This window comes from Passer domesticus, chromosome 2 (genome assembly GCF_036417665.1).
Source record: "Passer domesticus isolate bPasDom1 chromosome 2, bPasDom1.hap1, whole genome shotgun sequence".
NCBI lineage: Eukaryota > Metazoa > Chordata > Aves > Passeriformes > Passeridae > Passer > Passer domesticus.
In genome coordinates this window covers 35,188,124-35,213,696 of record NC_087475.1, presented here as the reverse complement: position 1 = coordinate 35,213,696, position 25,573 = coordinate 35,188,124, and the positions used below count along the sequence as shown (strand labels likewise).

Below are 25,573 nucleotides of genomic sequence, written 5' to 3'. Positions count from 1 at the left end.
TGCTTCAGAAGAGCACACAGTTTACTTCTGATCTTCTGGTGTGCAAAAAGAAAGTATAGCGACATACCTTGTATTAGAGCAGAGACAAAGGCTATGCCTGGCACCTTTTCTTCTCACAACATGCCCTCTTGAGAGACATGCTCTCATTTTGAAATCCTGCAAAGTACATACATGTGTAAGCAGTGGTTACTGGCACCTCAGCTACTGCAACTTTGTGGTTCACCAGTCATGTTTAAAAGAAAGGTTTGGCCTTATTTACTTTGGTTGGAAACGCCCACTAAAAGTGAAAGCAGGTGATGTGAACTAATGTCCTCCAGCGAGAACAATTTCAACACATTTTACAAAGAATAGGTATAATTTCAGACAGAAGTTTGAAAGGTTCAAAATACCAATTTCAGCATACAGTAAAATTAGCAAAGTTACTGGTGGAAATCAGGCCTGGCTTGGTAGGGCCTGAGTCCCTGCTGTGAGTGCTTGCTCTGACAGCCTGCAGAGTAGGTTTTCACAGCACCTAACTTTGAGTGCCCATATAAGAACCTGGAACCACCCTGTCCTATTGTCCCTCTATGGTCCCACAGGAAACTGCAGCTAAGTCCTTCGGTATTCCATTGTTTTGGATCAGTTCAGTGACATACAGAAAACCCCCATGATGTGACCCTTTGCACTGGCAGTGCTAAGGAGGAGGTGGGGACAGAACTTGGGAACAAGGATATGCCATGGATCAGCATTACCCAGAGGGTGGTGAGCATGGAGCAAAACTGACTGGTGCCTGGACAGTGCCCAAAATCTGCTCCCCTCCACCTGACAGCTGCTGCTGCCCCACGGGGACCCCATGCAGGAAGCTGTGCCTCCCTCTAGACTGGCTTCCAGCAGTTGCTGCAGAAAGAGCCTCCCAGTTCACTTGCTGCTCACTGACTACTGCCTGGGTACACAGACCCACACCCCAAAGCCAGTGCTCCAGCAGCTCACACAAAGCTTCACTACAAATCAGTTATGTAGGAAAAGAAATCTCAGATCATCAAGTACAGCCTCTGACCCAAAACCAGGTCAGCAGATCATAGCACCAAGTGCCACATCTACTCTTTTCACCAAGGGACTTTGACTACCCCACTTCCATGGACAGTCCATTCCAATGTCTCACCACCCCTTCTGTGAAAAAAATTCCTCCTAACGTTCAACCTAACCCTCCCCTGGCACAGCTCAAGATTGTTTCCTCTTCTTCTGTGGCTGGTTGCCTGGGAGAAGAGGCCAACTCTCACCTGGCTACAGCCTCCTTGGGGTGGTTCTAGAGAGCAACAAGGTCACCCCTGAGCCTCCTTTTCTCCAGGCTCACCAGCCCCAGCTCCCTCAGTTGCTCCTCACAGGACTTGTGCTCCAGAGCCTTCACCAGCTCCATTCCCCTTATCTGGATCCACTCCAACCCCTCAATGCCTTTCCTGGATTAAAGGGCCCAGAACTGGCACAGTACTGGAGGAGTGGCTTCACCAGTGCTGAGTGCGGGGGCAGGATTACTGCCCTGGTCCCCTTATCCAGGATGCCACTGGCTTTCCTGGTCACCTGGGCACACGCTGGCTCATTTCCCGAGGCTGTCACCAGCACCCCGTCCCTTTTATGCGGGGCATTTTCCAGCCAGTCTGACACCAGTCCGTAGCGCTGCACGGGGCTGTCGTCACCCAAGTGCATTTGGCATTTGGCCTTGTGGAACCTCATAAAACCAGCGCCCACCGACCCAGCCCGTCTGCAGAGCCTGCGTGCAGAGGGGACCCGCCGCGCTGCGCAGGCTGCTGCGGGCGCTGCCGGCTGTGTCAGACAGCGATCGCGGAGCGATTGGGAAGGCGACCGTAGCGGGGACAATGGTGTGAGCAGCGGGCGGGCGCACGGGCTGCCCGGCGCGGCCGGCCCGGCGCGGCTGACGCGGCGCTGCGACACTGGCGCCGCAGCGGGGCGGAGGGCGACGGGAGGGGCCCTTTCGCCGCAAGCCCCGCCCCCGAGGCGGGCTGGCCAATGGGGCGGGGGGGCGTGGCCGGCGCGGCCCGGCATTAAGCCCATGCGCGGGGGCGCTCCCGCCCTTTCGGCTTGAGCGGCAGCAGCGTTTCCTCCCGGCGGCTCCGGCGCGGCGCGAACATGGCGGACCAGGCCATCTCCTTCCTCAAGGACTTTCTGGCGGGCGGCGTCGCCGCCGCCATCAGCAAGACTGCGGTGGCGCCCATCGAGCGGGTCAAGCTCTTGCTCCAGGTCAGCGGCGCGGGCGAGAACGGGTAGCGCGGGCGGCGCCCGTCTCCGCTCCGCCGGGCCGGGCGCGGCCGGAGGGACGGGCGGGGGCGGGGGCCGCGGCCCGCGCGGGACAAAGGGCGCGAGCGAGGCGGCGGCGGGAAGGTCTCGTGAGCGGCGGCGGGGAAGCCGAAGCCGGTTCCGCCATGCGGGGCGGGCACGGGCGGGAGGGCCGGGCCGCGGGGGGCGGCCGCCGCTGCTGTCACTTCCTGCCGCCCCCGCTCCCGGCGCCGAGGGCACGGCGGGGAGGGGAGGGCGGCCGCTCTCCGCCGCCATCTTGGCGGCCTTCACGTGATGCGCGCCCCGGGCCGCGATTGGGCCGCGGGCGGGGCGGGGTCGGGGCGCGGCCGGCGCGCGCGGCCCGGCGTGACCCGGCGGCGCCCCAAGGTGACTCGAGTGACCTTCGCGGCCGCCCGGCCCGGCCGAGGGGCTGCCCGAGCCTCCCTCGGCCCCAGGCCCTGCCCCTCCGGCTGGCTGCTCGGTCGGCCTGACGCGGCTCGCTCCGGCGATTCCCACCGCAGGCCTATCTTTGTCAGTAAAGGCTTCTCACCTTTATGTATGTCCGATGTATTTGTCGTGATGTATTTGTTTTATACTTGCCCTTGTACCTCCCAGAATCAGTTTGGTGAAGACCTCAGAGAGATCATAAAGCCCAGCCTAATGCCACGTAGTCTAATTTAAAGTAGACTCTGGCACTAAGTGCCACGTCCAGTCTTAAATACCTCTAGGGATGGTCGCTTCACCAGTGCCTAAGCAGCCTATTCCAAAGTCTGATCACTTTTTGTCTGAAGAAATTCCTCCCCTATTTCCCCCTAAACCTTCCTTGGCACAGCTTGAGGCTGTGTTCTCTTGTCCTGTTACTAATTGCCTGGGAGAAGAGGCTGGCCCCCACCTTGCTTCAGTCTCCCTTCAGGAAGTTTTAGAGGAATTGCTCACAGTTTTCTGTTCTTGTTTTGCCAAGTCCTGATTTCTGAAAAAGCTTGGAAGCAATTTTAAGTCTCTTTCTTTATAATACCAACAATGGCCACTCAGAATTAACAACTTAGTTTTATAGAAGCAGGTTTAAGCCTATCTGCAGCATAGACTGTCAAGGCAAGTGATCAATATTTGTATTTTTATTTGCAGGTGCAACATGCGAGTAAACAGATTGCTGCTGATAAGCAGTACAAGGGCATCATCGATTGTGTAGTGCGTATTCCAAAGGAACAAGGAGTGCTGTCTTTCTGGAGAGGAAACTTGGCAAATGTCATCAGATACTTCCCAACTCAAGCTCTTAATTTTGCCTTCAAGGATAAGTATAAGCAGGTGTTTTTGGGAGGTGTAGACAAGCACACTCAGTTCTGGAGGTATTTTGCTGGTAACCTGGCATCTGGTGGTGCAGCTGGAGCCACTTCCCTCTGCTTTGTCTACCCCTTGGATTTTGCAAGAACCCGTTTGGCTGCCGATGTTGGAAAAGCTGGCGCAGACAGAGAATTCTCTGGTCTCGGGGACTGTCTAGTGAAAATCACCAAGTCTGATGGTGTGCGTGGCTTGTACCAGGGGTTCAATGTCTCTGTCCAAGGCATCATCATCTATAGAGCTGCCTACTTTGGGATCTATGATACAGCAAAAGGTAATATTTCAGAGGGGATCTGAAAAACCTGGTTTTAGAATTGTATTGTCTGGTTTTGCATATGTGAAGGTGAAGGGGGATACCAGTGCCACATCTGCGATACTGCTGTATACGAGGGGAAACGTGTGCATGTGTTATTGGCAGCAGCCTGCCTGCAAGTACTGGCTTTGTACTTCAAGCAGTTGCTCCTAAGGCCAGGAGAGTATGTTGAGAGTATTAGAATATTTTCTTTTTTGTTCAGTGCATACTGAAGTTACCCTAGACCAGTCCAAGTATGTTTAGCAGAATGGGATTGAGCAGTTGTTCGGCAAAGTAATTTTTAAGTTTGACATTAGGGAAAATAAGCTGTTGATGCTAGTTTGTAATGTAATGTTATCCACATGGACAGTGACTTAAATTTAGTGATGTTTCTTTACTAAAAGCATAGGGAATAGTCAAGTTGTTTCATGCCAGTCTAAAAAGAATGCTTGTGCTTAAATTGTAACCTGCTGTGATTACTGAGAAGAAAATCTTCTAAATATGCCTTCAGTATGTTTAAATTTGTGAAATGTTATGCTGCAATTTTATTTAAGAGTATGGATCTACAGTGTTTCATACTAGTTCATCTAGTAGAATAGCTGTCATGCAGTCAGTGAGCCAGAGGAGGATGTGCAAGGTAAAAAGCTAATTGCCCTTTTTGTTTTACTGCAGGCATGCTCCCAGATCCCAGGAACACTCACATTGTTATCAGCTGGATGATCGCCCAGACAGTGACTGCTGTGGCTGGCGTGGTCTCCTATCCTTTCGACACAGTGCGGCGTAGGATGATGATGCAGTCAGGACGCAAAGGAGGTAGGCTGTAAATCCACAGAGCTGCTCATGCTGTTGAAACAGCATTAACAAGATGGAGTTCTTTTTTACTAACAGCTGTCCTCAGAGTTACAGTTCATTGTTCCATAAATCTAGTTTATTATATTGTACTCAAATAAGGAAATGCAGTAAGGGTCAACCTGAGATTATCAGGATGTGTGCTGAGAACTTTTCATTATGGAACATGACACTGAAAAAATGGACTTCTTATTTGCATTGTTAGATTAAACAAAGATTAGAAAGGAGGCATAATATTTTTAGTAAGTATTGTGTTAGATTTTTGAATTGTGGTTTGGGACATCACAAAGCAGTTGAGTGAAATAGGGCAGTTATTAAAGTTACCTGAAATGAAATGGGAATTAAGAATAACTGTTTGCTCTTTTTCTGCAGCTGATATCATGTACTCTGGAACAATTGACTGCTGGCGGAAGATTGCAAGGGATGAAGGAGGAAAGGCCTTCTTCAAGGGTGCATGGTCCAATGTTCTCAGAGGCATGGGGGGTGCTTTCGTGCTTGTGCTGTACGATGAATTCAAGAAAGTAATTTAAACAGCCTAAATAGAATTGGGAATCAAGTTGAGCAGATCATGTAGAATAACTACCATTATGGACCATTGACCTTCAAGAAATTCCTGTGAGTCTTATTTATCGGAGCCAGATGATACTTCTAGATGGGGCTAGAAACTGACGTAGAGGACTGATCCACTTCTCTGTAACACGCACGAATGAAAACACTGAATCTGGCAATTCAGTGTGACAGTTTTTCTTTACAGCAGTAAGGAATGAGTGGTGTTGGTTCTGGGTCCAAAGTTGTTAGGTCCAATTTAGGCAGAAAAAAATCATTTGCCTGTGGATCAGTCTTCAGTTTCAAGTCCTATCTTATAGGACCATAAAATTGTATTTGAAAGCATTTGCTAACAAATCATGTTTTTTTCCACTTGTACTGAAGCACTATGTACCATTTTGCACAGCTGAACATCTAGCAACTTTGTTCTTAAATTGGGGCATTCTGCTGTAAAACAATAAACATACTTACTCAGTCTGTGTTGAAATTATTACATAAAAGCTTTGGAAAAGCCTCTTGTATTTCAAAACTTGTTTCAGATAATGGGTCCTCTGATACCTTTACACAAATAAGCTTTTTAAAAAAATAAATGTGACATCTTTAGGAGGAGGGGTGGGGAAGCATGGGTTGTACTAATAGAAACCACTCCCATTCTTTGTGCCTGATAGTGTATGATGGGCTGCTGCAAGTGGCTTTTTGCATGATTCTTAGAGATTGATTTACATCTTCTATTATGATTTAAAATTATGGGGTCATGGTTCAGTTGTAGTGCTAGGAAAACCCAAAGTACCAAGGACTGTTAAAAAGTAATGCTCTCGCCCTTGGTAAAACGGCCTAAAACAAATTTTTTTTGTCAAATCAGTATAGAAAGCATCATGGCATTCATGCAAAAACCCAGGAACCCAGTAAATGCCTTCAACTTCTGAGTGACCTATATATTGTATTGTTGCTGCTGGTTGGAAGTGTTGATAGTGCCATTCAGGATACTGTTTGGCCTCATCTGTAGCAGTGGTCAGTAGCTCTGAAAGGTTTAATTTAATCTGAAATGAGTTGCAGTCTAATGGGTGAAGTTGAAGGGTTGTGGGGGAGGGAATGTGTGCTTCTATGTAGCTGTAAAATAATAGATCAAAGTAGGTCAGCCTTCAGTATTAACTGATTAATGTTTAGGGATGGTCAGAAGACCAGATTGAGTCATTTCTCATAACTGCTCTTTGAGATAATGTAATAATATTTGAGATAATGTGCCGTTCTTCGTATGTATATAATCTTTTGTACTTTGTAATCTGCAAAGACATTGTGGAGGGACCAGTAGAGGAAAACAAGGTGTTAATCTTTATCTTTTAAAGAGCTCTCCCTATATCTTGAGAAAGGAAAATTGTGTCATTGTATGACTCATTGAAGGCTGACTGAGCTGTCTTGAGTTCTTCTGTGTGCCTTCTGAGATTGCTATTCCCGATGAAGTATTTAAATTACCTGCTTGGCTTTGGCTGGTTATTACCTTCCTCTTGAGTGTACTTTACCTTTTTCCTTTCACGGTTGCGCAAGCACTGCTTTCAACATCTTTATGTGAATGTAAGGACATCACACAGCTACTTTGTACACAGGCTACTGGCAAACTTCATGTACCTGCTGCAAGTGGTTCTTAAATCCTGTGTGGCAGTAGCAGCTCCCTGTGGCGCAGGCAGGTCATTTGGTGTTAACCCTGCCAGTCAGTGTGCTGGGGAGCAGGGGAAGACATTTTGTCTACATAAGGATATTAATCAGGTTCTTTCTGTATCAGTGCCTTGCAAAGGTAGAGATAATGATGGGGTACCTCCCTGTAAGATAGCCCAAGCTTTGTGGGAAAAACCAAATGTAGTTACTTCAGCAGCCCCTGACAGGGACAGGGCTTTTACACCCAATCTCCCCTTCAGAACAAGGTTTAACCAAAAGAAATAGGAAAAGAAGCAAATCCTCCCAAATTTGCCCTAAACCAGAACAAAGAGTTTTAAGTGGAACTGCAATTTCCCTATGTTGTACATTCAATATGAACTAATTTGTGGTGTTCAGGTTTTTGGTTTTTTTTTTTCTTAATATATGGCTTCCCTTAGTCATGCAGCAGCAATTTCCAATGTGTGATGCAGTTTAGGGATGTAAGAGGCAAACAATAAATGAGACTTTTAAAAAGAAACATTTGTTCTCTGTCTTATTGAAACACTGAAATACATTCATTTTGAAAAGTATGAACAGGAAACTGTCCAGCGTTTAGATGTTTAGATGCTGACATCTAAAGCCTATATTATTTTTAAAAGGCATTGGAAATAGCATTTGCACCCTTTGAAGGGAGAAACTAAAATACATTTGTGAGAAATTTTTACATTTAAGATCTAGCTATTAAATACTAGATTTTATTTCATTTCTCACAACTGTTGGGATTTTTTTTGAAGGCTTTCAATGCTATTTGTTACTTAAGTACATACTAAAACTGCACAGGATCACGGTGTTGCAGAGGGCTATTTACAGTTGCAGTACTGAGCTCATGAAATGGCTGACTGAGACCAGTATTAATAATTATATTTGACAAGGATAATTTTATATTCTGTTCTTGTCTTGCATAAAGTTAGTTGCACATACTGGGATAGCTTGGTGGTACTGGTTGGAAGATCAAAGACCAAATTTAAACACCTAAATAGCTGGTTTGTGCTTTGGAAAATAACGGCATATAAGAATTACAGTAAAATTGCTGTGGCGTTATACAGCAAGGCTGTCAGCCTACAGGAAATCATAATGAAAGAAGCTTCGTAGCAATGACGACAAGAAATAACAGCTTTATTCTGGTTAAGAGGGCTTGTCTCACATTGTGAAGAACCTCTTAGCAAGGTTTAAGCACTTCAGAGTAGGTGCTTGCAGAAAAGCTTAGTTGCCAGGCATTGTGGGTTTGAACAAAGGGAAAAGAGCAAATTTCTGATTTTTCTCCCTTTTTTTCGTCTGCTCCCATTTATGTGGATTTCAAGGGGACACACAGTTCTGTAGGTGATTATGTCCTTTTATAGGCTGGCTTGAAGTACTTGTCAGCAGGATCCATAATTTTCTTTCATGTTGGGGAATCAGGTGTGTTTTTGGAATGTTGGATCATTCTTCAATTGTAGTTATTTTCTCAGCATGACTTTTTGTTGGTAGATTTATATATTCTGTCTAAAGGGAAAGAAAATGCTGTATCATGCAGTAAGCTACAAGTTGATACCATTCTGAACATTAGTTTCAGCAGTACCAAAAGCATCACATCTTAGTATTTTAATAGCTAATAAATGATTGCAAGGCAGGAGAAAACAGTTTTAAGGACAGTTAATGAATGTATCAATATGACTGAGCAGTACTGGCTGTTAGAAGGAGGAGGAACAGACGCTGATTTATACACTGGACAGCCTTAGCTGAGACAATAGAAGGAATTTATTCAGTTACTATTTGCTGAATTTTCCATATGTAGGTGCTGGCTAGGCATGTAGATAAAATATTTTGGTTGCTATCAGACATTTTTACATTGGCTAACCTGGAGTTCTAGGAGAGTGCCTGCTGCTAGGTTAGATGGTAATACGCAGAGCACTTGGGGTTTCAAGTTTTGAGGGAAGATAAATAATTAAAAAAAAAAAAAAAAAAAAAGGAGGGCTAGTACTGGTGGGGAAAAAAAGGTAAAAAACCAAGCTTACTGTCATACTGAGGGTATGTTGCAGAACATCAAACCAGGGTGTTCTGGAGACTTTTTTTCTAGGAAAGCTGAAGAATGAGTAAAGCACTGCAGGGCTTTGTGGTCATGGTGTTTTGGGCTACTTTACTGTTCTCCAAGGAAAATGCACAGAGTGTGTCTTGCAAGTTCTTGGAATATATTTTAACTCCAGGCAAGAGGTGATAAAACTTGGGAATGGTGAGGAAAGCATATGGGGAGAATGACTAGAAAATCATTGGTCTGTAGTAAGATGAGTAAAATAAAATGGATTAGAGGAGTGCAAGTTGTCTGATGCATGGAATAATTTGGTTGGTAGGATCTTAAAGCAAATAAAATTGGCAGTTCTTTAACATGAGTGTTTTAAGGATGCAGTGCAGAAAGTTAGGTTTTTTTGATCATGAGCTTTTCCAGTGATCTCAGGAAAAGCATTGTGTAATCAGAGAAAAGAATTAGAAAATGTGAAAAGTCATTGAGTAAATAGAGGGAAAATGAGAAAATGAAAGCTTTAAAAAGGTGTGATTAGCAAAGGATATTGCAGGTTTCAAAACAGCTCAAAAAACCATTAGCACTAAATGTCAGGGAGAATGTTTGGTATTCGGTGGAGGAGAGCTTTTGAAAATGTACTTTCTGTACAGTGTTATTTTAATAATTTTGAAGAATTACAACATTCAATCAGTGTTAAAGGTACTGAGTTTGGAGAGAAGAGGTAAAATAAAATTAGGTTTTAAGAGTAGATCAAACTGTTTAAACATGTCAAAATCAAATGAATTATCTTCACAGTGGTGGTTGGCAGTTGTGAGGTAAAGTGAGGGCTTCATTTAACTCTGGCAATTGCTGCTGCTGCATTGCTCCCTGCACGGAAGTTCCTGTGCCACAGTTTGCAGATCTCATCCACAAAGTCCTCTGGGTTGTAGTGGAGTGGTTTGAGTTTGTTTGGTACTGTATATGCACAGGAATTTGAAAGCCACTCAAGTTCAGGAAAAGCAAGCAATCAGTATGCAATTTTCCAAAAACTGCTTGTTACTTTCCTAGCTCTTATTATTTAATGTAATGGGCTGTATACTGCTGCTGCTCTGTAGCCTTAGGTCTGGCAGCTTAGTAGGAAGTGAGAAACCATGACTTAAGGTGTATGAGAAAACCTATCTAAGTCACACTCGTACCTACTTTCTGTGGAAGCCAAAGGTGGTAGGATAAAACAAATTAATCAGGACAGCAAGCTGCTGTGTAGTTACCAAAAGGAGAGAGTTTTAGTATACAGAGATTTGGGGATTCTTTGGAAACTATTGAAGAAAAATTTATGTGTCACTTTAGGAATCCTCATTGGAATGTGTGGTGTTGCCCACTGAATTTTTGGCAATTAATGACTAACCTGATTTACTGATTTCAAGTATGTCTTTGCTTTAGCCAGCTGAGGGAAAGCATCGCCTCACTATGCAGTCACCATACAAACCACTGCTCAAATGGATGGATTTGGGAAGCATGAATGGTTTGGAGCCTGGTTGTCGTGATGTGTGCAGACAGACAGAAGAGTTACTTGCTGTTGACAGTGTGCAGGTGTGTAAGATACTGTAAACGGGAAAGGAATAAGGGTAAAAAGCATTGGATTTTAAGTGCATTAAACCAAGCTATTAAAAGGCTTTTTAAAAATTAGGCTAAATAAACACACAGAATAGGCTGCACCAGGCTGCTACAGTGTACTGGTCAAATACAACTTCAACAAAACACTGAAATTGCAAATCATGTGTTGAAGCAAGAGGAAGGTTAGTTTCACTGTTAAGTCTTTCCAGCCCTGTTGATTTGCAATGTGTGACAGGATTTTTATATGGGTATGGGTCAGGCTTATGAAATATATATTCACATTATTTTATGACCGTTGGTGTTCGAAAATGCTAATGGAATGCATCTTCACTTTGGTTCTTTTTAAAGTATGAACAGCAACCTTGCAAAACTGGTACACACAGAAATTACAGTAAATTTACACTCAGTAAATGTGTAAATTCTGGTATGTCTGCAAATACCTCCGGGAAAATATTTTTAGTACTGGCATAGAGCATTTCAGGTTTCAAAGCAGAATAGCTTGCGTGACAGAAATTAGCTTTGGACCAAATGTTAACACTTATTTCTATAAGTCAGTTCTTCTAGTCTTTGGCCTGTTGTGGTTTGTAGTTAACAAATTTGACTGAATTGAGAAGAAATCATACCTGGATATCTTCATCAGTTAATGTATTGAATTTGTCTCTTGGTTGTGGTATGGGAGGAAATAGATTCTTGAAACTGCAGTACCTTTGGGTAGAAAATGGGATTGTGGAGAAATTGAAAATATTGCTAATATAACTTACACAAATATTTTGTGGTGTAACTTAAGGACTTTTTTTTACTTTCAAGATTAAATATCTATTGCTCTACAAATTAAATGAGAAATAAAATATTTTCAGTGGGGTAACTATTATTACACCTAGCATTTGGGTTATTAAAATTTATTTTGTGATTAGAATCACAGTAAATAAGTTATTAATAAATTACTTTGAATAAATCACATGACATAACTTTCACCACTGAGTGAGAAGTTTTCTCAAAATATCAATATGTTAATTTGGATTCCTTCTTGTTTGGTACTGTATGCAGCCAATAGCTTCAAAGCCTGGATGTTAAATGCTTAAAAGTAAGAACAAAAAAGCTTTTGTAGGATCTGGTAGAATCACTTAATAACTTCAACATCCTTTCCCCCTTTTCTACTTAGTGATTTTGCATGCCAAAGGGCCCTTCACAGCAATCCTGGTTGTAATAGTTCATGACATTGATAATCAGATTATTTTAATTTGCAGGTAGGAAAGTAGGAGGTTGGAGGAATGTGTTTCATATAGATAATACTCTGCCAGTAGTGTCTACAGAAAAAAGGTTGATTTACCTTTTGAAAAGACAGTACAGGAGAAGTACAATTGAGATTGTTCCAAGTGCAATCAGAAATAAAATCACAAAAATAAAATAATCTTTCCCTTGACCTGAAACAGCCGAGAGAGAAATATTTTAGAATGGTAAAAAGCTGCTTTTGTGACTGTATGATGCAATGAATGAATTTCACTACATTTCTTGGATGTTCTAAAGGACTTCAATTTGACTTCATTATAGAATTTTGTCCAAAAATGCAGATAGACTTGATACATTTTAAACATTTTCAAATACTTAAAATTTAGAGAATCAAGATTTGGAGAATTTTTTTTTTTAATTCTGGAAAAAAAGAATAAACAGACTTACAGAACAATTAATAGAGCAAAATTAGTGTAAAGTGTGAAAAGAAAGATGGAGGAAGAAGGGGATGATATTCATGTAAAAACTTAAGAGAACAAAGAGGCAGCCTCATCACAGCAGACCAAAGACAAGGGTGGGTCTGTCTCAGGCTGTTTCTGTAGCCCCTGGCTCTGAGTAACTGCTGCCTTCACAATCCCAGCTAATCAAAGGCTCTGCTGCCAGAGTATTGGAGCTACTCCTCCACGTTAATATAATCCCCCCAGTTCCTTCTGTAATTGGGTGAAAATTAGGATTTTATCCATTTCTGTGACTATGAGGAAGAAAGGGAAGCAAACAAGGTAATACTGAAAAAGAAAAAAATCATGGTCTTACCAAACTCAATGGGTTCACTCCATTCCCCCCAATTTGAGCTTACGAGACAGTTTTTTCCACGTGCTCTGATTTTCAGAGTGTATCTTTTTTTCTCATTGTAATTTTGGAATTCATATCTGTCATTCCTTACCTAACAGGAAAGTGATCAGACAGCATTTCACCTCATAGGCAACTATTAACAAAGTTTGTAGGTAAATTTCCTGGTACAGTTTCTAAAAAAATTTATTTGTATGATTTTTTTTTTTAGGTATGTACTATCTTGCAGCAAAACTGGTTTTTGAAGGCAAAAATTTTTTTAAGTTTATTTTTTATTTGATTTCTTTTATTATGCTTTATAGACTTTTTTTTTTCTTTGGTGTGTCCTTGTTTGTGGATCCTAAGGAAATCTGAAAGACACAAAGCAGAAATTGGAGAAGTACCCTGGAAACTCCCCTTGCAACCTTCATGGGGATTAAACAGGTTGGTGTCTGTCATTGCTAAAAATATTTAATGTTCTTGAGATAATACAATAACAGGTATGTAATATTTGGCCTCATGATTCTTTGTATAACGTCGAATCTGTCAAGCCCTTCCAAGGCTTAGAAGACTACTCATTTGTCAAGGGAAGACTGACAGTATTTATTGAATTCCCCAGGTTTTGAAGACTGTTGTACTCCCTTTGCCTAGCTGTCCTGAGCTAACAGTGGTATTATTCCAATGAGAAAGAGTGTTTCAGTTTTTAGCAAGCAAAATGTCACGTCTGTCAGGAACAAAATCTATTTGTGCAATAGATGGAATGTATGAAGTTTTGTGAAATCCATGGAAAATTCTACCTATGCCATCCAGAAGGGATATATCAAGTTTACACTTAAAGATATCACAGGAACATATTTTTTCTGAATTCTCATTGGTACATTGATACAAAACCTGTAGTTCTATAAGAAAGTGTATTTTCCGTGATGGTATTTATATGCTTAAGTAGGCAAAACCACAAATTTGTATGTGGCAAATTTTGACAAGAATACTTACACGAGGAAGCTTTTTCTCTTCTTTGGGCTCATCCTGCAAAACAAAGACAAATCTTCATTTTTATTATTTTCTTATGAATCAAATATTTCTCTATATTGTTCTCATTTTCTTGCTTTTGAAGATCATAGTTTATTTAAAACTGAAAAATCAATCAGATAGTACTCTCCAGTAATGTCCCAGAATAACAGCATTTTATTCAGAGTCTTCCTACATTTTCTTTTTAAAAAAGGAGGAAACATTTATCAGTAGATGTGAGAAGCTGCATTTGCCACTAAGTGTATTTTTATACACGCTATGCATTCTCATCCATATCCAAATTACACAAGCAATCACATCATGCTACAAACACAGCAGATCTGGAAGCTGCAATTTCACAATAGTTTGTGAAAATTGATGTGAATAGCAAATTTACCCTCCTTCCAGTCAAAGTCTCTGTTAGACTTATCCATGCTCAGGGGCTTTCTGTGGAGAGCTGCTTACACATCCTGTACAATCAAAATTTAATTAACTGGAATCAAACATTGACCTGGATCAAAGAACCTGAAAATTTTGAAGAAAAGGATAGGTTCAAAAATGAGTGAACAAATTCAATAGCAGTGACTTTTAGCAACGATCTCAGAAAGCATTGAAAAGCTGAGGTCCTGGAAACATCTATCACATGTAATATCGGGATAGCCAGCATTATGGAAAAGTCAGAAAGGTATAACTGGAAGGAATGTCTCATTACAGAAAACACACCCACAGTGTGTCTTTTACTGTAAAGCAGACTAACATGTCCCCATCACTCATTGTCAGCTGAGTGCTTTCAGCTTAGGACATGATGGAAGTCACCAGTCTGTGCTGGGAATGAGCAGGGTGTAAAAGAGTTGCTTGAACAGATGTGCAGTGCTGCTTTAGCTGTCTCACCTCTGTTGGCCCCTCCTGAAAGGTGTGAGTTCTAGCTGCCATCTCTGTGTCAGTACTGCTGGTACCTTGAGCACCTCAAGAGCTGTGAGGCACCTACTGCTCCACAGCAGGGAGCCCTGATGTGCACTGACCCTTAGGAGATATTCGTGCTCCTATGCAGACATCTGCATAAAGGTGTCTCAGTCTAGGAGATGAATTTCCTACCCAAATGTAGAAATCTACACTGAGCCCCACCCATTCTGATTGTGGCACAGGAAACAAGACTTAACGTGTATTTTTTTCAAATAAATGTTTTCACAATACTGCTATATTGTGATCTATATCTTTATGTAGAACTTTGTAAGTATTTCACACAAGCTATTATTGTCAAATTATTCCAACCAGCTGGAAAGCTACATTGCTGCAATTGCTCCTTGTACCAATAGGTACCAAGGTAGATACTATTAATGCATGAAAGATACACAATCCAGATATTCCAAACAGCCTGCAAGGCATTGGTTTCATTTTTAATAAACAAACAAAATTTAATGATGTGTTGCTTTATTGCAGTTGTATATTTATGTTTAACCCTTAGCTGATCTTTCCTGTAATGGTCTTGTAGCTGAGCAATTGCCACCATGGTGAGCCTCTGAGCTGCAGAAGTTCGTGGCAGGTGGGATATGAGACCAGAAAAACTGTAGCAGGAGGACACTACAGCTTATGACAGAAAAATTAACAAATAAAGAAGTCAGAAATGTACATATTATAGATAAGCATGAGCACAGGTACGGTACAAAACACAAACTAAGAAATTGTTTTTACCTTGTTTTGTATGCTAATTTCATACTGAAAACACTTTGTGTTTTTCTCATGACTTGTAAGGGGTGGATGCCACGTAATTATGCAGCCCGTTGGATCTCTGGTACAATGGGCAGTGACATTTAATGGAGCAGTGAGTATTTCTGGGGAAAAAATTGAATAATTAATACAGGCGTGGTCAGCTACAATTCATGCCTTCACAGCAAAATGCATGTGAAGGTGAGGCAGCTGATGTACAACTGTGTGCTGCTGGTGCTAACTGAAGTTATCTGGCAAAGAGCAACAAAACACCTAACCAAAACTTGAGAATATGTTACGCAGTTTTTGGACATCTGAAGTAAAGGAAGTTCTTGTAAAGAAAAGGTATGAAAGATTTTGTGTAATTCAGCAGTGCAATCAGCAGAGTGCCATTTTCTTCTACATCTGTTTTCCAACCTCACATTGACAGTGCTAGTTTCCATAGGAAAAAGGAAGGAAGTTTTTGTATATGTAGTATTATTCATGATGCATTCAAGACATCTGAATTGGAGTGCCTATAATACAGTTGACTCAGTGTGACCTGATTTCTCTTGGGGCTTAAACACAGCCCTAACTTGGAAACTGAGCCCAAACTCTGGTTTTAGGACATGTAGCTCTTGTGGCTCTCAGGTGTGAGATTAAGGCATGGTAAAACAGGCCCTTAAGAAAGGTGGCCTTGAAAATCTAACCATTGTGTTTCATTACTTGGAATCCATGACTATGTCCACACCTCTTGTCTTAACAGTTTTTTTCAGGCTGCCTCTGCCTTTGCGTGTTTTGGTCAAGTTTTGGAGCTGTATTCTCTCAGCTGTTGGAAGCAAAAACTGCCCTACAGTGCAGGATGCTGCAGCAGCTACAGACTTTGTTTTAATATTCTTTTCAAGAAAAATTCCACACTTCCTTATTTTATAAAAGAGTAATAAAAAAAATATTAAATTACTTACCAATTTTATACAGGTCAATGTACTCATCATAGAACTGGATCAGAGAGTGTTTGCTAGACCCATTCACCAGGAAGTAAGCTGTTTCAATCCCTATGCTCACGTTTTGGAAGATACATCCCACATTTCTGCAATTTTCATCTTTAATGTAAAGTTCACATTCCATCTCCTCTTCATCTCTGCATATGGCAAAATATTTCAGTTAAACATGGGCACTGTGATGTGTTGAATGAGAATTCAGAATTTCCTGTCTCAAGCAGAGCTACTTACCTTGACTTCTGCCAGTACAGAAAATACTGTGTGTCTGCTGGAGCATCCCTTCCTGCCTGCCAAGTGCAGTTCATGAGGAAGATATTATAAAGCACACAGGAGAAGTTTTCAATGGCTGAGCCCTTCATGCCTGCAAACACAGGAATATCCATGGTGAGGAAAAAGCATGTGACTCCTCCAAGCTGGAGGACCATGGCACACTCTTAGGTATGTTAGATACCTGCAAGCCCAGCTAGTTATTGCTTGGGTTAAGAATGACAACTGAGATAAAACTCTACTCTCACTCCACTTTAACTGCCTCTGCCCTGTGAAACCTTTCAGTGGAGCATTCCACAAGCAAAGGAAGGCACATTGCCTTGTAATACTGTCCATGCTGCTACAAAGATAAGTATTTCCCCGTTTCCAATTAATGCCCAAGTAATCACTCCTGACGGATTTACACAGAGGATTAAAAAAGCAGAGACTATTTTTTTAAGGTTGGACTTTTTCCTGCTCTCCAATGAAGCGGGCTCCTGCTTAGATCTTTCCACCTTCATGTGGGTGACAGCAACTTGTTCTTTTGCTTTCCTGGAGCACATTGAAATGGGGACCTCGTTTCTTTGCAAGGTCCCTCATGGCTGGGCTGTGCAGGCATGCTCAGCCTCTTCCTCTCTTCTTCAACCAGTTTTCTGCTTCTTACTGTGCTATGTCCTAAATTCAGTGAATGCATGGAGGCTTCCTCTGCTACTGACTCCAGCCCTCTCCAGTGCCCAATAAAGAGGGCAACCTTATGGAAGAACAGGGGAACCCTCTGGGGAAGCTGCACACATGGAAGTTAGCACCAGCAGGGGAGATACAACAAAGTTTTGCATGTTCTGGCTTATATTTTGAGGGTCACCATGAGTGTTTCTGCTGGCAAGTCTACAGGAAGAGAAGAGCAGCGTGCATTTTCTCTGCTCAGACATGAGAAAGCTGCTAATCCATCACCTCTGTCATGCCTGAAATACCCCAGTTATACACAGCTGCTGCACCCCTGGTGGCTGGGAAATTTTAATGGAAAACTCAGCTGAGAAGGAAGGGAAAAATGGGTCACAACAAGCTCATCAACAGCCCAGTAGAAAGGCAGTCAATCAGTAAGTACTAGCATCTTAATTTGTAACTGCCAGAAGAGTTATTTGTATCCACCTTTAAACTACTGTAATTTATTAGCATTTCTGAGCCTTAGTATAAAGGAGAATAATCCAATTATGGATGCATTTGTTGTAATACTTCTCTTGCAGAATGATGGAGACATTTATTAGAGAGCAAATAATGTTAACAGATCTGAAAATAAAAATATTTTAATAGAAAATACGGCAGTTATCTACTGTGTAAGTAACTGTTTTCTAAGGCAATGTTTACCTTTAAAAGATTGCAATTGCATAAAACCTTAGCCAGACCAGATACATTACCTCCAGGAAGAAAGCTGCATTGTTTTGAGATGTTTGTGTTTGGCACTTCAATGATAAAGATTACCCCTTTGTGCATAGGCATGTGTAGTTCCACTGGAAAGCTGCATAGTGGATTATTCACCTGTAAAGAGAACATGATATTTTATTTCTCTGCCTTTGCTCTTCTGATGTTAGATGAGGCTGGCTATGGAAGTGCAACTCAGGAATGCAATTCCATGTATATGTATGTTTTTGGTTCAAAAACTATCTCTCTCCTTTAGCACTCAAGGATGATACAGAATGGAACTGAGGAATCAAAAACATAACTACACAAAAAGCTTTGCAGTTCAGAAGCTGGATGCTATGCTAGTGTGCCACTATTTTAGGAGACTAATAGTAGCCCAGTGGCACAACAGAAGATGGCAAATATGTAAGGGAGCCACAAAGGAGTTTAACCAAAGGATTAAGCAAAATAAAAGTCCTCACCTGACCTGCCCAGGGGTTAAAAAATGTCTATGGTGTTATACATATAATTGCCAAAAAAGATGTAATCTATTTTGTAGTGTGTATTTCTAGGGCACCTGCTTTGCTAGGCTAAACAAGCCGTCTCTATTTGTGGAGCTTCCTATTTTCCTCTTTAGATAATGTGGGTTTATAGCATAGCCTGTGCTACAGGCATGGTCCAGTTTACTGGGAAACAAGTGAAGAACTTAAGATAACCATAATCCATGGCAGTGGTTTTTTTTGGTTTTTTTTTTTTTTTGCGAGGGTGTCTCTTGCTATGTCTCTTTAAAGTCTCTAGAAGTCTCACTTAATCTCACAGCCCCTTTTTTTAGCAGCTACATCCCTACTCATGACTCAACATAGCTGCATTTCAGGCTATCACTTTCTTTCTACTTTGGTGCCAGAATTTCAATTCTTTAGTATGTATTGGGTGCTCATCTCACAGTAAATGCACCCTGGCATCGCTGATGGTTTTCCACAGCCCCTAAGAGATCAAGCTATAGACTGCAAACAGCCACATGTCAGATGTTATCTGCGACATTCATTTTTTTCAAAGTAAGTGAAGTTGATAAAAGGTACAATTATTTATCTCAATGAATAGCAAGTTTACCTCTGTGTCCTCATATTCCATGGACTTTCCAATGTCCATGATGATACATTTGTACTCAGAGAAATTCCTGCTGCTCTCCCAGGACAGTTCCATTTTTCTCCAGTCCACATTCACATTTGTAATAGGTGATTCCTGTGCATCTGCTGAAAGTGTAGCAGCATAAGTTCAGTAAGGATATGCTATTGCTTTTGTTGAATGCAGAGGATAGTATCTGTCAGGCTTAAGACAGCAATTGCCAGTTTCATTGCAAGTATCTCTGATAAATGAAGAGTTAAACATTGTTTCTCAGATTATATTTGCAAAAACCTACTTACACTCCATACACTGGATGTCAGCATACAAGGGATGAAATAGCATCATATACCACGAAATCATACAAATGAGTCCAAGAGTATCAAACATATTTCCTTCTCTGGAAAGAGATAATGAAACCTTCAGAAAGAAAAAGGAAAATATTTTCAAAAATGAAAGGAAAATCATGTTGAAGTCTATTTTGGTTTTGCAAAACTTAATTTTTTAAAAAGATTCTTTAGAAAAGCCAAGCAGAGGATGTGCTTCAGGCACCTCTTCTTTGAACTAACTGAATAGCCATGATGCTGCCTATAAAAGTAGCTTGAGATAAAGAAGCCACAGACGCTCATGATGATAAACACACTCACTGTATTCAGTGCAGAGACCATGACTGAGAATTACTTTTTCCCACATATCTGTCCTAACTGTACCATCAGAGAGTCAGGTTTTCTTGCTTTTTGATCCTGTGAACATCACAATGCTTTGTACCAGCAGCTAGAATGGTGTTGATAACACACCAGTGTTTTGGCTGCTGCTGAGCAGTGCTGGAACAGCATCAGGGTTGTCTCTCCAACCCCATCCCACCAACTCTGCAGAGGGGAGTGGGACAGGAATGAGCCAGATGCTGGGAGGGAACATGGTCAGGACAGCTGACCCCAACTCATAGAGGTAGCCTATATCATATGGCAGCATATTCAGCAATAAAACATGGGAGAAAGAAGGATGAGGCATTTCTTGTCCAGACATTGGACTTCCAAAGCAACTGCTATGTGTACTGCAGCCCCCTGTCTCAGGGAGTGGCTGAATATTGTCTGCTGAGAGGAAGTAGAGAATAAGGAAGAGGGGGAGTGAGAGAGCAGCTTGGTGGGCAGCTGGTGGCCAGCCAAGGTCAGGACACCACAGTATTTCTTCCTGTTTGCTGTCACAAATGGGCCTCTGCTTTCCAAACTACATATCTCCCACTGTTCCAAGAGGTTTGCATCCACACACAAGAGTCTCCTTCAAATTTTTGCTTGCTTCAGTGTCAGACACCAAGGAGTCAAATGAGTTCCAGATCACTGTAGGCAATTTAAATTACTAAGGAAGTGTGAGCACCTGCAAAGGGTGACTCCACATTCATTCATCTCCTAGGGAGGACTGGGCAAAGCTAGTCAAACACTGGCATCAGGTCTTGTCAAACATTTCTCATCTTTTGTACAATTTTCCTTTTCTCCAAGGAGGTGAAAACTCTTTAGAAAAGATTTCTCTATTTCCAGATTTATTTTTTTTTTACATGAAGAAGCAATTCTGGTTAAATTTGTGTTTGCTTTAGCATTGTCTAGCAGTGCAACTTCATAGTAGCAATTTTCTTGATTACAGATAGTACTAAGGATAATTCTAAAACTGAATTAAATTCTTACAAACTCAGGAAAAAGAGAAACGTTAATATTTTGTTACTAGTCAACCCTTCTATATTAATTTTTATGGTCATCTCAGAATGCTGATTTCAAACTGACTCCACTTGTGGTGAAAGCAAAAACCCACCCTGATGTTCCAAGTAAGTTATTCTGTAATCTTGAATATTTTCAGAAGGCATGTCGCATTTCCTGGAAATTGGCTTGATGTGACATTTCCATCACAGTCCCCAGGATTCAAGCTGGGCCAGGACACCACCCTGGGTTGCAACAGAGAGAGACTCTGCACTGCAACCTGCTTATCTCTTGCAGCATCCATATTTGTAAATCATCATACTACAGTGAGGATGTGGCCAAGGCTGCTACGAAGTGATACTGAAGAATCTCAAGTACAAACAGTATGGAGGACTGGCCATTGAATTCTCTGTGAGATATTGTCTCAATAGTTATTTCCACTTTCCCATGGTCTCAGAGACCTCCCCAGTAATGCACGTGAGAACCTTGAGACCTGTTGTCCTTCTAGTTAGCCTCTTAATCATGTTTTCTCTGTTTTGTCCTTTCTGTTCAGTCACTCAACACTTCCCCTTTTCTTTCCTCATGTTCCTTTTCTAGGCATTTGTTTTCCTATTTTTTGGCAACTGTCTGCTCACCTTTCCTTTATTTTCTTTTTTTTTTATTTTTCTTGAACTCTCCCTCACTCTGTTCTGATTACTCCTGTTCTCTCAAAATCTCCCTCAGGTTTCCTACACATGACTGCAGCCCCATGCTGCAAATACCCTTCATGCTTTTTCAGGGAAATGCTCATCTGGGACACTGCCATAGGAATAATCCACAGCCCCGTCTGCTTAGAGAAGTGTTTTCTGGCATCATTGTCTCCACACTCTGGACATTTCATTGGACATGCAGTGGGAATAGCAGGGCCTGTAAGGATTCCCTTTCCTCATAAGAAATTACCATTCCAGCTGAAAGCACCAGGTTCTCTGTTTTTTCTCTGCCTGCAGGCAGGATGGGCGAAGTAGGAGCTGTGGTGAGCCCTGAGCAATTCAGCTGAGCAAGCCAGACCTTCTGTACAGTGGCCAAACAAGTGGCTCCAGCATCATATTTTTAGGAATTTTCTGCCTTCAGAACCTCTACCCTCTCCCAGACTGGTCTTCTTCAGAGAGGTGTGGTAAAGCTCTCTCTGGTCTGAAGTCACCTCAGTATTGAAGGTGCCAGAAAGAACACTCATGTCAAAATGATTGTGGGTGTTATTTGGAGGATCAGACCAGAAGAACCATACATATTCTGCTGTAAGCAGTATTTCCTCATATTTCATCAAAACAGATTTTATTGGGATGAAAATACCCAAACTGGATGATTTTTCTGCCTTTCTTCTTTCCTCTTTCTCCCCTGGCCAGCCACAGAAGTGTGTGTCTATCCTGCTACACAGGGGAGAGCCCCAGGGGGGACTCAAGCACCTGTTTTCCAGACACCTCAACTCTTAGCACACTCCACAACTCTCTCCAGCGCAGTTTGTTATAAGCCCAGTCTATCCACCTTATCAATATGCCAGAAGTAAAATACTGTTGGGTAGTCTGTAGTGGTTTCTACAGAAAGCATGCACTAAATACTGACTTAAGCACTGCCAATTCTTACCCTCTTAGTCTATTGTCTTTGCTCTTAGGCTGTGAACGCAGGATGGTACCAGAAAATGTCACCTGAGACCAGTGACTTATTTGCTTCAATGTCTCTGGGAAAATTACTCCTGCCCTTGACACACTTCCAGAAATGAAACTTTGTATTTTACTCATAGGGGGCCATGAGGATAAACTGACACTTATACATTGCTGAGATATGGAGAATATCATACACTGGCTAAGCCTTCCTGGAAGCATTGAAATAGGAATAGAAACCTTAAAATGCGTAACAAGCAATGAAATATTATTATCAAATTGCTGCCTAAATACAACTATTTCAGTTTTTAGATCAGTATTCTGATTCCTGTAGCTGATACAAAACTGGGAGAAGTGGGTGCCATGCAACTATTTTTGCTTCAGAGAGACCTGAAAAAGCTGGAGAAATGGGATGACAAGAATCTTTTGGAATTCAGCAAAGGAAGGTGCTGAGTCCTCTGTTTGGGGAGGAATAACCCCTGGCACCAGCAGAGGCTGAGATCCACCTGGAAAGCATTTTGCAAAGAGCACAGGCTGACCACGGGCCAATGATGTGCCCTTGTAGAACAGGAGATCAAAGGCACCCTGGGCTGCATGAGGCAGAGTGCTGCCAGCAGGTCAAGGGAGGTGTTCCTGGAGTGCCAGGTCTTCTGGGATCCCCAGAAGAAGAAAGATACGCAGCTACTGGAAGGAGTCCAGCAAAAGGGCTCTGACACATGAGAATAGGCTGAGAAATCTGGGGTTGCTCATCCTGGAGAGATGAAGGATATTATCCTTGTGTACAAACACCCAGCTGTGGGGAATGAGAAAGGGTCAGGCTCTGCTCAGTGGTGACAACTGACTGGACGAGAAGCAATGGGCAAAAACTGAAATAATGGAAATTCAATTTAAACACTAGAAAACACCTTTTACTGTGAGGTAGTCAACTACTTGAACAGGTTTTCCAGGAAAGCTTTGATGTCTCCAGTGTTGGAGATATTGACTGGATGCCCTGACCAACCTGCTGTAGCTGCCCCTGCTCTAAGCAAGGCTTGGGATAGGACAATTTCCAGAAGTGCCTTCCAGCCTCAACCATCCCATGATTTTGTGATCTACTCTTCCCCACCCTCCCCCCCCGCCAAGAAATAGAAATCTACATATTTCTAGTTAATTTATAGAAAGGGTACAGAAAATAGCATTTCTTTCAGTTTTTGAAAAATAGATGTCAGACAAAAAATGTCAAATAGTGCAATAGATATTACAGACATTTCATAGTCTTCCTTGGATCTTGCAGAAATCTTTAGAAATTTTTTATTTACACGTTTCTACGTTTAATCAAATAGGGAAAAGAATCCTCAAAATATTCTCTAGAATTCCTTAAACTCAAAGGACACTAATCCATGTTTTGTACATATGCAAATATGACTGTACCTAACTTAATCCCTGGAAAATATTTGTATCCTGCAAAAAATCTTCTGTGGCACAAAAAAAGTCAACACACAGCATAGAGAGACGTACCTCCTCTTGGAAAGCTCTCCTCATGTATCTTGTTTGGTTTTGGTTTGCAGCAACAAGGACGCTTTAACGTGTAGTAGTAGTCACATGCAGGAATCTGTAAATGTTTTGCTCTGCAAGGTAGCTTTGTTTTACTGCATGACAGTATTAAGTAACAAATGCTGCAAGTTAGAAAGCTGCTTACTTTATCATTTCCCTTGCTGCTTTTGAGCTTCCTTAAGTTTTCTGATTGGCAGATGTTAACAACTTCGCATGAAGAGATCATGCAACTAACTCTTCCTTCCTGTTATGTCAGATGAACTAAGCATTAATATCACAATATACAAACACATTACCCAAAAATACATAAGGACTCAGTAGGGTCACAATATATCAACATGCTCATAGAAATACTACCTCTGTAAATAAACAGATTTTCATAATTAATATGTTCTGGAAATAACAGCAATGTTGTGTGACTAGTCAATGTTTAAAGTGACTGCCTGCCTGTGTTGGTTATGGTCCCTGCACAAGCTCAAGTTCTCTTTCTAGGAAGATCAGTCCTTAGCAGCTACATGCAATCAGCCAAGAAATGTCTGTCTTGCATATTTGCAGGTAAAGAAATGCCAAGGAAAATACCAAACCCAAATTTCTGAACTTTCTCACTGCTGGCTATGGGCTGGTTTTGTTTGGTTCATCTTAGGCTACAATATCATGTTAGGTGAAAAAGTGTCTGACTGCAGAAATTAAATTTCCAAAACATTTACTGAATAACATAATGTTACATTCACAAAAATCTTTGCAGTCATGTAAATATAAGAGGCATAATCCATTTTATTTGCTTTAACTTTCAGCAACTTCAGAAGTGGTTCTGAGTTTTAGTTACTTCCCCATTTGTTTTACATGACATCTGACATGTAGTTATGTAATCTGCATGTAATGGGTTTTTTTTTTATTTCCTCCAGTTCTTGGATGCTTTTAGCAAACAGGAGTTCATTTAACTCCTGCCTTCCACTCCCAACACAGGCACAATAGCAGGAAGGTGAAGAATTCCCCAGCCTTCTAAGGAGTGAGGGAAGATCCTTAGTAGGCAGTCTGCTAAAGGAAGAACTGTTCTAACCCTGCTATCATTGAACCAAAATTGTAGGGCAGGTTTGTTTGTTTGTTTGTTTGTATTCCTAGTGTATACACCCAGATCCACCAACGACAAACTAGAGACTTCAAATTTTAAACCTCTTTGCCTTTCAGTTCACATTGCTCATCTTGCCCACCTTTACCCAGTGATTCCCACTAGAAGGACATGTTTACATTATTTTCCTTTTCAAATCCTTGAGTGAAAAAACTAGGTAAGTGAAATGAGTAAGAGTTTAGTCACAGCATGTGTGAGGCAGAGCTCAGCTGCAGAATTTTTTCTAGAGAACTACATACTGGCATTGGCTTGGTCTTTGTCAGCTTTTTCAGTACCTTGGGAACAAGACATGAGTGTTTCAAATCTTCTACTCACTAAAGGACTTAATTTACTTATTTTATGTGGCCTAAAAGAAACATATCTTGTACATTTGTAGTTCCAGTTCAGTGTGATCTGAAACTGTCTATCCATCAAATGTGCTCTGCATGGGTACCAGCACCCACCTCAGTGACCACTGCCACCTTGAGTAACCTTTCTGAACTATCACCCT

The 25,573-nt window shown here is 41.7% G+C and overlaps 2 protein-coding genes across 12 annotated transcripts; one reads left to right on the top strand and one right to left on the bottom strand.

Annotated features, from left to right (window-relative positions):
- The first annotated feature begins 2,050 nt into the window (after nucleotides 1-2,050).
- Nucleotides 2,051-5,771, top strand: SLC25A6 (solute carrier family 25 member 6). Its single transcript, XM_064408233.1, has 4 exons — nucleotides 2,051-2,235; nucleotides 3,397-3,883; nucleotides 4,574-4,714; nucleotides 5,123-5,771. The coding sequence occupies exons 1-4, from the start codon at nucleotides 2,125-2,127 to the stop codon at nucleotides 5,278-5,280; spliced, it is 897 nt and encodes a 298-aa protein (XP_064264303.1). The 5' UTR covers nucleotides 2,051-2,124; the 3' UTR covers nucleotides 5,281-5,771.
- Nucleotides 5,772-8,083: 2,312 nt separating this feature from the next.
- On the bottom strand, nucleotides 8,084-24,151 carry LOC135293731 (granulocyte-macrophage colony-stimulating factor receptor subunit alpha-like). Of its 11 annotated transcripts, none has more exons than XM_064408229.1 (13): nucleotides 23,919-24,151; nucleotides 20,900-21,029; nucleotides 19,399-19,516; nucleotides 19,085-19,227; nucleotides 17,992-18,112; nucleotides 16,562-16,691; nucleotides 16,295-16,470; nucleotides 15,336-15,475; nucleotides 13,629-13,661; nucleotides 12,621-12,750; nucleotides 11,908-12,001; nucleotides 11,201-11,282; nucleotides 8,084-8,470 (listed from the first exon to the last, which is right to left on the bottom strand). In XM_064408229.1, the coding sequence occupies exons 3-13, from the start codon at nucleotides 19,484-19,486 to the stop codon at nucleotides 8,408-8,410; spliced, it is 1,200 nt and encodes a 399-aa protein (XP_064264299.1). In that variant the 5' UTR covers nucleotides 19,487-19,516; nucleotides 20,900-21,029; nucleotides 23,919-24,151; the 3' UTR covers nucleotides 8,084-8,407. The 11 variants fall into 11 exon arrangements, with proteins under 11 accessions (XP_064264299.1, XP_064264298.1, XP_064264301.1 ...); XM_064408228.1 differs by lacking the exon at nucleotides 23,919-24,151 and adding an exon at nucleotides 22,405-23,265; XM_064408231.1 differs by lacking the exon at nucleotides 23,919-24,151 and adding an exon at nucleotides 22,405-23,265 and having other exon boundaries at nucleotides 19,399-19,496.
- Nucleotides 24,152-25,573: the final 1,422 nt, after the last annotated feature.